Genomic DNA, 13080 nt, shown 5'->3' on the forward strand with positions numbered 1-13080 from the left:
CTGCCCTTGGTGGGATGCCTGGGGCTGGTGTGGGCTAGGGGCCCAAGTCTCACCGAGGTGACTTGTGGGTTAGGGGGCCCAGGCCAGGCTCTGGCGGGTGCTTTCAAGGTGGAAGGGAGTGTGCACAGTGTCCATCAGCCCCACGCTCCTGGAGATCATCCTGGCAACTCCTCTCCAACCTGCTTGGCAAAGTTCTAGGGCTGGCTCTTTGATATGCCAGTCTCTTTTTTAAAGAAAGAAGAAGGAAGAAATGAAAGGGGACAAGAATCAGTAGCTTATTTTCTGTGCCTCAGTTCAACCAGGGCTGGTGGAGGCTTTTGGGTCCTGATCTCACTGAGGCAGCAAGCCAGCTACAGCATCCAGACCCTGCCCTCCTCCGGGCTTTGGGGGGGGAGGCGGGGTATAAACCGTGTAATTCCCCAGTCCCCCTGACCCGGAGAGTTATTTCCACAGCTTCTCCTGTTTGGCTGGTGTAACTCTAGTGCTGCCTTTTATACGCTAGCCTTTCTGCTTTTTTCTTTATTATTTTTTTCCTCTTTCAAGTTTTTATTTAAAATTCCAGTGAGTTATTATACCGTGTAATATTAGTTCCTTTTTTTTTTTTCTCTGTGCCCCAAGGACAGAGGAATCTGTTACCAGTCCTTCACTACTCCTCCCCCCTGCCATTCACAGTGTGGGGGAAGGGGTTGGCTTTGTCCCAATGTCTCCGGTCTCTCTGGCGGCTTTCTTTGCCTTTTTGTCTGTCCCCCGTTGTGCAGAGGCTGTTCTGCTGGCCCTCAGTTCCTCTTCAGGAGAAACAGTTCATCACACAGGTGTACTTTGGTGTGTTCGATGGAAGGGGGACTCGGGGTCTTCCTCTGGCACCATCTTGGACCCGAAACTCCCCGACCCTGTTGTAAACTTTTTTGCTGTTTGTTTAGTGCCCTTTTGTTTCAACTTGAAGACATTCCTTCAGCACATCTTGTAAGGCAGGTCTAAAGTAACACATTCCCTCAGGGTTGTTGTTTTTTAAGTTTATTTACTTATTTTGAGAGAGAGAGAGAGAGAAAGCATGAGAGCCAAGGAGGGACAGAAAGCGGGAGAGAGGGAGAGTCCAAAGCAGGCTCCACACTGTTGCAGAGCCTGTCATGGGGCTTGAACCCGTAAACCGTGAGATCATGACCGGAGCCGAAACCAAGAGTCTGACGCTTAACCGACTGAACCATTCAGGCGCCCTCACATTCCCTCGGTTTTGTCTAGGAAAGTCTTTATTTCTCTTTCATTCTTTTCTTTTTCAGGTTTTATTTGTTTATGTTTTATTTTATTTTATTTATTTGCTTACAGTTTTTTTAATTCCAGTATCCATAATGTGTTTTTTTGATAAAATTTTTAAATGTTTTTTATTTATTTTTGAGACAGAGCATGAGCGTGGAGGGGCAGAGAGAGAGGGAGACCAGAATCGGAAGCAGGCTCCAGGCTCTGAGCTGTCAGCACAGAGCCCAACATGGGGCTCGAACCCACAAACGTGAGATCATGACCTGAGCAGAAGTCGGAGGCTTAACCCACTGAACCACCCAGGTGCCCCAATGTGTTTTAATCTTACAGGTGTCAGGTACAATATAGTGATTCACCAATTCTATACGTTACTCAGTGTGCATCATGGTAAGTGTACTCTGAACCTCCTGCACCAGTTCACCCTTCTCTCTGGCAACGATGCATTTGTTCTCTATAGTTAAGAGTCCTTATTTGTTTGTCTCTTTTCTCTTTATTCGTTTGTTTTGTTTCCTATATTCCACATGAGAATGAAATCATATGACATGAAAAGACAGTTTTGCCTGATAAAGTGTTCTTGGTCGGCAGGTTTTTCTTTCAATATTTTGAATACATTATCCCATCCCCTCCTGGCCTGCAGGGTTTCGGAGAAATCTGTCAATAATCTTCTGGGAACTCGCTTGTATGTAATAAATTGCTTTTTTCTTGCTGCTTTCAAAATTCTCTTTTTATCTTTAACTTTTCATAATTTACATCTACTGGACTTGGCATTGATCCCTTTGGGTTCTACCTATTTGGAAACTTGGGGGCTTCATGAATCAAGATGTCCATTTCCCTCCCTCCCCAGATTTGGGGGCTTCTCAGCCATTATTTCTTTAAGTAAGCTTTCCACCCCTTTCTGTCTCTCTTCTCCTTCTAGGACACCCATGATTCATACATTTTCTCATTGTGCCCCACATACTATGTGATTTTCCCTATCTCATATGCCTTTGAACTATTGCTCAATTTTTTTTTTCTTTCTCTCCCTTTAGCTGGATAATTTTGAAAGACCTCTCCTTGAAGTTCACTTGTTTTTTCTTCTGCATTATCAAGTCTACTGTTGAAGCTCTCTATTGAATTATTCAGGACAGTCACTGGATTCTTCAGTTCCAGGATTTTTATTTGGTTCTTTATGTTCTCTGTTTCTTTACTACACTTCTCATTTTGTCCACACACTGTTTTCCTGATTTCATTTAGCTACCCGTGCTTTCTTATATTTTTGAACTTCTTTAAGATAATTACAGTAAAATCTTGATTTGTGAGCATAATGCATTCTGGAAACATGCTTGTAACTCAAAGCACTTGTATATCAAAGCGAATTTCCCCCATGAGAAATAATGGAAACTCAGATAATTTGTTCCAAAACCTCAAAATATTCATACAAAAATGATGACAATATTGCAACATAATATAAAATAATGAATAAAATACAAAGTATAAAGAAAAATAAATAAATTGACCAGTACTTAACCTTTGAAAACCTTCACGTCTGGTGTGGGGGAGACGAGAGAGGAGGGTTATTTTGTAGGACGACTTTTACGATCACTAAGAGAATCACTGCTGTCTATTGGCTCAATGGAATCTTTTTCTTTTTGTGCAACTTTACCAAGAAACCTATCCAATGACACCTGCTTTTCTCTCCTTTGGAGGAGTTGACAGAAATGTGACACTGCATTGTCATTGAACACCGCTCTCCTTGGTACGGCCTTATTTGGGCGGTGCTTTTCTACAAAATTTTTCACTGTTTCCCACATTTTACTCATCTCTCTAATCACACATGAAGTGAAGGATTCCTCTGCCTCTTTCTTCTCCTCTACAGATGAAATGCAATTTGCAATTTCGACCACTTGCACACCTCATTCAATGACGTCTTCCTTAACTTCCACCATAACCATCTCCTCCTTACCGCCTTTCTGTTCAACCTTTTTCTGCATGGGGGCCATTGTATATGCTTGCATGGATGTTGACTACAGGACAGTATTCATAACCTCTTGTCATAGACTGTATCTAATGTAACTGGCAATAAGGTAGCAGGGGAAAGGGTCTATATCTGCACAGCTCGACCGAGAATGAAGCAAAGCCTTCCTAAGTTTACTTTCTTATGGAAAAGGACTGTCTATAGGCGCTTTGAAGTGACAAAAAATACACTAGTGCCAGTGGTGGGCACCTTCTAACATTCTGAAAAATCACTGATTTTTGCCCAACACTGTTGCCTAAGACCAAGCGTCCGAGCGTGGTAGACAGTCACCCGCAATTCCACAGTGAGAACGAAAGAAGGACCATTAGTTCAGCCATGATCATGTGACATTTGGCACCACGTTTTACTCATTGCAGGACGTCACTCGTTTACCAAGTTAAAATTTATTAGAAATGTTTGCTTGCCTTGTGGAATATTCACAGAACAAGTTACTCACAATCTAAGGTTTTACTGTATGTTGAATTCTCAAGAAGTTGATGGAAAATTTTTAAAAATGGGTGACCTGGGTGACTCAGTCGGTTAAGTATCTGACTTTGGCTTGGGTCATGATCCCATGGTCTGTCAGTTCAAGCCCCACGTCTAGCTCTGTGCTGACAGCTCAGAGCCTGGAGCCTGCTTTGGATTCTGTCTCTGTCTGTCTGTCTGTCTGTCTCTCTCTCTCTCTCTTTCTCTCTGACCCTCCTCAACTCATGCTCTGCCTCTCTCTCTCTTTCAAAAATAAATAACATCAAAAATATTGTTTAAGAAATTTTTTTAAAAATTTACAAAAGGGGACTCCTGGGTGGCTCAGTCGGTTGAGCATCCAACTTGATTTCGGTTTCAGGTCATGATCCCAGGGTTGTGGGATGGAGCCCAGCATCAGGCTCCATGCTGAACATGAAGGCTGCTTAAGATTCTCTCTCTCTCTCTCCCTCTCTCTCTCTCTCTCTCTCTCTCTCTCTCTCTCTCTCTCTCTCAAAACAAAAAAACAAAATAATAGTAATTAAAAAATAAGTTGATGAATCTCCATTTATTTACGGTCAGTTACTGGGGCATTATTAGCTTCCTTTGGTGTTGTCTTGTTTGCCTGATTCTTCACGATCTTACACCCTTACATTTCAAGGATCAGATACGTCCTGACTTTACAGCCAGTTGTGTCAGGTATAGACCTTCTCCTTCAGAGTCCCCAGACTGATAAGACTGCTTCCAGGATCATGGCCGGGTGAGGCTGGAGCTGGGTCATGCGGCTGCTGTAGGAGCTTTGAAGTGACAAAAAAGTGACAACAATCCAGTCAGGCCAGGTTAGTGGCCTTTTACTGGTGGTTATGGGTTGGTGTGGCTGCTGCCAGGTCCCTGGACTGGCAAGACTGCCCTGAACCCTGGTGTGGAGGGTCACAGGGCCGCTTCAAGTTCTATGGTAAGGTCTGAGATCAGTGAGTCTGTTACCAAGGTCGCCAATGAGCAGGGCACTTCCTGGGTCCCTTGGTGAATGAGGCTTGTGGCAGGATCACAGAAAAGTGGGGGTAGAACTGGGCCTGCAGGGGGCAGGCTCCTTTCAGGTCCGTAGCCAAGACCGTGATCAGCAGGCCTGCTGCTAGAGTGTACACCTACCTTCTCAAGGCTGTCCTTCTCGACCTTGGCCTCTACTGAGCTTTTGAAACCTCTGACCTGAATCCCAAGGCTCCCACAAAGGCATCTTGTCTGTGGATGACTGATAAATCCTTGCTTCTATGTGGGGATAAGGCTGGGGACCTCCTACTCTGCCCTCTTGCTGACATCGTGCTCCTTTTTTCTCTCTTTTAATGTAGGTATTTATAGCTATCAGTTTCCCACTGAGCCTTGTCTTTACTGCATCCCATAGTGTTGGTATGTGGCATTTTTTATCCAATTCATCTCTTGAGTATTTTCTAATTTCCCTTGTGATTTCTTCTTGGACCCATTTGTTTTTTGGAAGCATGCTGTTTAATTTCCATGAATTTGTAAATTTTCCAGTTTTGCCTCTGCTATTGATTTATTTCTAGTTTCACTCTGTTGTTAATCAGAGAAAATGCTTTGTATCATTTTGATCATTTGAACTCTATTGATTCCGGGTTTTGAGCCTTAACTGCAGTCTAGTCTGAACAATGTTCCCCTCCACTTGGGAAGCACGTGTATTCTGCTGTCGGATAGAGAGTTCTGCACATTCTGTCGGCGCTGCGGGTTGATGCCGAAGACCTCTCCCTCCTTACTGTGTGTCATCTCTGTCTTCACACAGGCTGACCCCCTGTCTTGGAGTACCTTTCCCCCGCTGCTCATAGGTTACTCCTCATCTTTCTAAATGAAAAGTATTATGGTACCTCCTTATAAATACTGCTCTGAAATGCCCCCAGGTCTTACAGAGATCTCATTTCTCCGTCCCACGCAGAGATATCTGTGGCAACAAAATGGTATTTATCACCCACGATAATTCTCCACTTCCAGCTCTAGCTCCATGGGAACCAAGGCGACCCACAACAGTATACATTGCATATTGGAACTCAGTAAAGACTTCTTTGCGAAAGGGTTAATCATAGGCTGATGAAAACACCCTAGAATAAGGGCAGCAGTGAGCTGGAGACACTCACCTGTCTGAGAGATGACCGTATATGAAGCCTCCCACCAACATTCCAGCCATGAACAGGAACTGAGCAACTGATCTCCATGACTGGTAACTACGTACGAGGTCCCACTGGAAGAGAAGGAAACCAGCTTCGGGGAGTTTCACAGCAGCTTACAATCCCTCAGTGTTCACTTCCTGCAAAAACCGTCGGTGGACATGCTCTCCAGTCTCCCTCTCCTAAATGTAGGATTAGCTATATCATCCAACTCTCAATTTAAGCATGACTTCCTCTAGAAATCCTCACCTAAATCTTCTATGTTATATGAAGGCCGGTCTTTATATTCACTTACATCTCATGCCTCAGGGATTCTCCATCTTTACCACACACTGAAAACATTGGGGAGATTTTCTAGAATACTGATGCCTGCATTTCTCATCTAGAGTGAAATACACTGATTTGCTTCTCTGAGAAGTATCCAGGGTATGGAGATTTTTTTTTTAATTGATACAGGTCTTTCCAATTTGCAACTAGGCTGAGAGCAAGTGACCAGAAAGTAACACATTATATTAAGTACTGACTTGTCTGATCATCAGTATTCACCTTCTATTTAAAGACCTCTGGTAGTGGAATTCATGCCTAGTTGGTTGATTTCACTGGCCTCAAATTCAATATAAGTGCTTGGCAATTAAGAGAAGCAATCATGGGGCACCTGGGTGGCTCAGTCAGTTAAGTACTGGACTTCGGCTTAGGTCATGATCTCACAGTTTGTGGGTTCAAACCCCATGTCAGGCTCTGTGCTGACAGTTCAGAGTCTAGAGCCTGCTTTGGATGCTGTGTCTCTCTCTCTCTCCCCCTCTCTCTTCTCTCAAAAATAAATAACATTAAAAAAATTTGTTTAAAAAGAAAATAAGCAATCACTGTTTGCTAAAAGCATGAAAGAGAGCTGACTATAGGATGTCTACACAGTAACTGAAAACTTGAATCAGGCTTATTCTGTCATTCTAAATACCCAGACCTAGTACTCACAGATGGTAAAAGGGGCCTCTTACCTCAGACACCATGGTGGAGAGGAAGGAGCTCTGGTCATAAACCCAGCCATCCAGACAGGCCTCTGTGTCTGGCTCAGTCCTGTTGGTGAAGGTTCCATTCAGATGAAGGAGATGCCACTGGGGACGGATAAAGCGCTGACGTTTCTCTGGCCTCGATTCTGAGTCCAATGGGATGGAGATCCTAAGGAGGGCATCAGGGCTAAGAATGCCAGTATCATTATCAGTGACTGTGTCATTGTCAAGGATGTTCACCCAGCAGCGATGACTGGGAATGGCTGCAGTGAAGTTCTCCAAAAGGAAATGACTTAATAGCAACAGTAAATAAGGAAAAACTAAAACTATCTGAAGGATATGGAATTTCCCCAGGCCACCAACTTGATCCAGGAGCTCCTGAAAGGCCATTGAGTGTGAAGAAGTGATCCTAGAGAGGAGACACGATGCCTTTATGGAGATAAATTCAAAGGGAGAAAAAGGTTTCCTTCCGTTAATTCACACTAAGTCAGTGTGACCTCACATCTCTCTTGCAACAGAGCCGTGGAAACAGGATCCCCAGACCTTTTGGAATCAGGAAGTGTTAATTTTTTAGTAGAGTCATAGAGAAAATTATTTACCAGAGACAACTTCAGTTGACAAAGAAATCTGTTTAAAGTTTTAATCTGTGAATGTGCTTCCTTTAGTGATCTTCTGAAATTAGCATTGGACTTTGTCATGCATGTAACTCTCCAAATAAACTAAAATAAGCCTGCCGTGCGGTCTTCAATCATTTCCAGAAAATGAAATTTGAGCAACAAAAAGAATGGTTGTGTGATTTTTCTGTGGAAAGAAAAAAGTATTTTTCTTGTTTCATACTGAATTTAGATTAAGATCATTAATAAATATGGTCCTTAGTTGTTAATCAAGACAAAGTGGATTTACTATTTCTGGTAACTGATACCACACTTCACTTTCAGTCACACCAGGAATTTTAGATTCCTTGCAATGTGGATACAGAAGGAAGGCAGTGGTAAACACACACACAGGCTTATTTTCTCAGGTTTATTTTATTTTTTATTTACATGATACTTTTGAGGATCTTTTCTGGGCTAGTTTAGAATCCTGATTAATTGGTTGTTTCATCATTAGGGATGAAGCTTCTTTATCTCTGATTGTGTTTCTTGACTTTAAGTGTGTGCTTTCTCATATTTAAATAGCCATTTCAAGTTTCTTATACTTACAATTTGCATAGAATCTTCTAATCCCTTAGGTATTTTTTATGGATTTATTTATTTTAATGCTTATTTATTTTTGAGAGAGAGCATGAGCAGGGGAGGAGCCAAGAGGGAGGGAGACACAGAATCCAAAGCAGGCCCCAGGCCCTGAGCTGTCACCACAGAGCCCAGCGTGGAGCTTGAACCCAGGAACCACAAGATCATAACCTGAGCCAAAGTCAGATGCTTAACAATGACTAAGCCACCCAGGCGTCCCTGGGTATTTTTTAATTGAGGTGTTTATTGAGAGGCACCTGTGTGGCTCAGTGGGTTGAACACCTAACTCTTGGTCTCCGTTCAGGTCTTGGTCTCAGTGTCGTGAGTTTGAGCCCCATGTTAGACTTCACACTGGGGTGAAACCTACAAGAAAGAAATTAAGAAAAAAGGAAGGGAGGGAGGGAGGAAGGTTTATTGAGGTTATTGTAGAATCACATGCAGTTGTAGGAATAATGAGAACCTGCCATTCCCCTAGCTTCCCCTGAAAGTAATATTTTGTGAAACTATAGTATAATCTCACAACTAGGATATTGATACTGATAAAATCCACTGATCTCATTCATATTTCCTCAGTTTTACCTGTATTTGTGTGTGTGTGTGTGTGTGTGTGTGTGTGTTTACTACTATATGTTTTTTTAAAATCACATGTGCAACTTAGTGTTCCCACCACCTCAATCAAAATAACAAGCAGTTCGTCTCCACTGGTATCGCTCATGTACTGTTGTTATAAGTAATACTCACCTCCTTCCTGCTTCTGTCATCCCCTTTTCTACCTTTGGCAGCTACTAAACTACTTTACATTTTTTAAGCTTCTGCTAATTAAAAAATTGTTATATACAAAGAATAATATGGAAGAGGGACGTCATCAAAATGGTAACATAAGCTGCTCCCAACTTCAGTCCCCCTCCAAAGAAGATCAACTGGCAACTGTTCTTAGAAAGACACCGTTGTGAAAATCCCAGAACCCAGCAGTGAGGCTGAAGTAACACTTGAACCACAGGATCACATTAGAAGAGCAAGAGCAGTGGCTACACTCCGACCATATTGCCCCGCCTCCATGCCAGCACAATGCCACACTGAGCCTACAGTTTCTCCAGTGAGAAAAAGAGAACTCAGGGTAGACATCACTTCCCTCAGCTTTGGGAGTTGCTTCTCAGAAAGTCCAGTCAGGTATCACCCCATGGGGATTACTGGGGAAAACAACAGGGCTCCATCACTGGGAATCAGGTAGAGATGAAGGGACAAAGCTTACGTTAACCATGCTTGGATCTTGACAGACCATATTCCTGCTTGCTGTGGCATATTCCAGCTTGCCGTGGCACCGAGAGCCCAGTCAGGGGTTCTGCCCATCTGCAGAGCTGAGCCGGTGGCCCCATCTTGACAGTTGGTAGTTCTGACAACAGAGTTCAGTTGGTAGTTCTACCTGATTTGGGTCCCCAGCCAACAAACTATACCAGCTGTGGAGCTGGTTATATGGCCCCGCTTATGAAGGAAAGCAAATTCACAGTCCTGCCCAACTGCTGGGTGTAGCCTCCATTCTCATTAAACCAGGAAGTCTAACAAGGGAACCCAGATAGCCATAGAACCCATCCAATGGTCTCACTTGGATAGGCATCCAAGACCAAGTCTTTCTCAACTGTTAAGAATAACCTCTGGCCCCTAGGTAACCAGGGACCCTGAACAGCGACCCTAGGCAGCCTCAGAGCCCAGACTATGGCACCACACAGCCACGGAGCACAGGCAAACACTGCACCCCACAGCAGAGCCCAGCCTCTGCCTTTGCCTTAGGAAAGCCTTATCTAGTAACACCACCCAATTATAGAGCATTGCCTGGAGCCCCACACAACAAAGAAGCTCAGACAGCAAACCTGCCCAACCATAGCCTCTAATTCCATCCAACTGTGGGATACACCTGGTGGCCTGTCCCAACCAGAGACGCAGCCAGCAAACTTGCTCAACAGTATACCAAAGTCAGTGGCCTACTTTATTATGAAGTCCAGCCTGCAGACCCACTCAAATCTGGGAAGAGCCTACAGCCCTGCTTAATCATACAGCCTGAGGCCTCATCCAACTGTTAAGCTCTGTCTGAAGCCCACTTGAATACAAAGTTCACCCAACAACACCATCCAGTTGGGGAGCAGAGCCTCAAATCCCAACAACCAAGAGCAATTGCAGAACTTAGTTTGAAGCCTTGCCAGTCACAAAGTCTGATTCATGGCACCACCTTGTCAAGGAATGGTTCATGATCTCACCCAACCAGAGGGGATTGCAGAGCCCAGCTAGTGGCCTCACCTGGTCACAGAGTAAATCCAGCTGCTTCACTCAAAAGGGAGTCTACACCCCATCCTTACTTATAGGTGGATCCCAGCCAGAAGAAGCTCTGCCCCAAGCACAGAAAATAATAGTCAATGGTCTTTTCAACTAGAGATCCCACTAACAGGCCCCGCCTGCCCATTTCTGCTACCAACTGACCCAGCCAGTACCCCAAGCTGAGATAACTAGTAAAGATCTTTTCTTGCCAAAGTAAACATAAATCTGGAAGAGAAGAAATTCAACAAAGATAGAAATCATCCAAAGAAACCAAACAGAAATCCTAGAGCCAAGGAATATAATGAGTGAACTAAAGGATTAAATAGAAAATTTCAACAGAAGACTCAACCATCCAGGAGAAAGAATCAAAGAACTTGAAAATAAGCCCAGCCAAATAAGAAAAGAAGAATGAAAAAGAGTAAAGAAAGCCTATGGACTTTATGGGTCACAACCAAGGAAATAATCTATGTGTTATGGGAATCGAAGAAGGAGAAGAGAAAAGGACAAAAGTTAACTTAAAGAAACAATAACTGAAAACTACCTAAACTTGAGGAAAGAAATGGACCTCAGATTCATGGAGCCCAAAAGACCCCAATTGGGTTAAATCTGAAAAGAGCTTAACTGAAACACATTATAATGAAATTGTTGAAGGTCAAACACGAAGAGAGCGTTTTGAAAGCAGCAAAAGAAAAGTGACTCATCACACACAAGGGAGTTGTCGTAACACTATTGCCAGAAACCTCAATGGAAATTTTGCAGGCCAGAGAGAGTGGAATGATATACTCAAAATAATAAAAGAAAAATATTAACCAAGAACACTATACTAAAGAATACTATACTAAACTAATTCCTAAATATTTTATTGTTTTTTATTTTAATATGAATGGGATTTTTTTTCCTTCATATAATTCATTGTTAGTGTATGGAAATGCCACTAATACCTGTGGGTTGACTTTACTGAATTCCTTGATTTGTTCTAAAATTCTTTGGTTGAGTATTAGGATTTCCTATATATAAGATTATATCAATTGCAGATAACTTCCAATTTGAATTCCTTTTATTTCTTTATCTTACCTGTTTGCTCTATCTAGGATTTCCTGTATTATGTTGAATAAGAGTGTTGAGGGTGGCAACTTGTCTTGTTCCTGACTTTAGAAGAGTTTGTTTTCAACCCTTCACTGTTGACTATGATATTAGCTGTGGATGTTTCACATATGACCTTTATGATGTGGAGGTATGTTCCTTCTACACCCAAGTTGTTGGGATTTTTTATCATGAAAGAGTGTTGAATTTTTCCATATATTTTGTCCACATCTATTGAGGGTGTCATATAATTTTTATCATTTATTAATGTAGTGTATTATTTTAGTGTTTTGTTTATGTTGAGCCATTCTAGCATCCCACTTGATCATGGAATATAATCCTTTGATGCATTGCTGAGTTTGGTTTGCTACTATTTTGCTGAGAATTTTTACATCGTTATTCATCAAGGATATTGGTCTATTGTTTTCTTGCAGTGTCCTTATTTGGCTTTGATATCAGGGTACCATGGGTACCCTAAAATGAGTTTGGGAGTGTGCCCTTGTATTCAATATTCTGAAGAGTTTGAGAAGGATTGGCATTAATTCTTCTTCAAGTCTTTGGTAGAATTCACCAGTAAAGCCCTGTGGTCCTGGGCTTTTCTGTATTGGGAAGTTTTTGATTACTGATTCAACCTCTGTATTCATTATGGGTCTGTTCAAGTTTTCTATTTCTTTCATTCAGTCTTGATAGAGTGTATGCTTCTTGGAATCTATCCATTCTTCTAGGCTATCCAATTTATTGGCAACAGTCTCATGATCTGATGTTTTCATGTAGTATCGGTTGAAATGCCTCCTCTTTCACTTCTGTGTTTGAGTCTTCTCTCTTTTTTCTGAGTAGTCTAGAGAAAGTGTTGTCAGTTTGTTTACCTTTTCAAAAAACAGCTCTTAGTCATTGATCTTGATCTTTTCTATTGTTTTTCTTTTTTCTTTTTTTAAATATAATTTATTGTCAAGTTAGCTAACATACAGTGTATACAGTGTGCTCTTGGTTTCAAGGGTAGATTCCCGTGATTCATTGCTTACATACAACACCCAGTGCTCACCCCTTTTCTATTGTTTTTTCTAGTCTTTATTTCATTTATTGCCACTCTGCTCTATTATATCCTCCCTTCTATAATAAACTTTGGCTTAATTTGTTCTTCTTTTTCTAGTTCCTTGTGATGTAAAATTAGGTTGCTTGAGACTTTCCTGTTTTTTAATATATGCTTGTATTTCTTTAAACTTCCCTCTAAGAACTGATTTGCAGCATCCATAGGTTTGGTGTGTTGTGTTTTCATGTCTGTTTATTTCAAGATTGTTTTTACTTTCCTTTTGATTTTTTCTTTGGCCCATTGATTGTTCAGGAGTATGTTGTTTAGTTTCCACATGCTTTTAAAATTTCCAGCCTTTTTTCTTTAATATTTGTGTACTGTATTTTTATTTTGTAATTTCTAAAATGGAAATATAATTCATGTACCATAAACTGACCCTTTTAAAGCATACAATTCAGTGGTTCCTAGTATATTCATAGAGTCATGCAGCATTCTCCATGATCTTAATTTCAAACCATTTTCATCAGTCTTGTCCCCA

At 41.8% G+C, this 13080-nt stretch overlaps 1 protein-coding gene across 1 annotated transcript in view; it reads right to left on the reverse strand.

The window, feature by feature from the left end:
- LOC115306784 (solute carrier family 22 member 10-like) overlaps positions 1–9534 on the reverse strand; it is a 26375-nt gene extending 16841 nt beyond the window's left edge. The window contains 3 exon segments of the mRNA XM_029957348.1: positions 5851–5954; positions 6876–7296; positions 9372–9534. Of these exon segments, the coding sequence (XP_029813208.1) occupies positions 5851–5954; positions 6876–7296; positions 9372–9469 (623 nt within the window). The 5' untranslated portion in view covers positions 9470–9534.
- Positions 9535–13080: the final 3546 nt, after the last annotated feature.

Source organism: Suricata suricatta, chromosome 11 (assembly GCF_006229205.1).
Source record: "Suricata suricatta isolate VVHF042 chromosome 11, meerkat_22Aug2017_6uvM2_HiC, whole genome shotgun sequence".
Lineage (NCBI taxonomy): Eukaryota > Metazoa > Chordata > Mammalia > Carnivora > Herpestidae > Suricata > Suricata suricatta.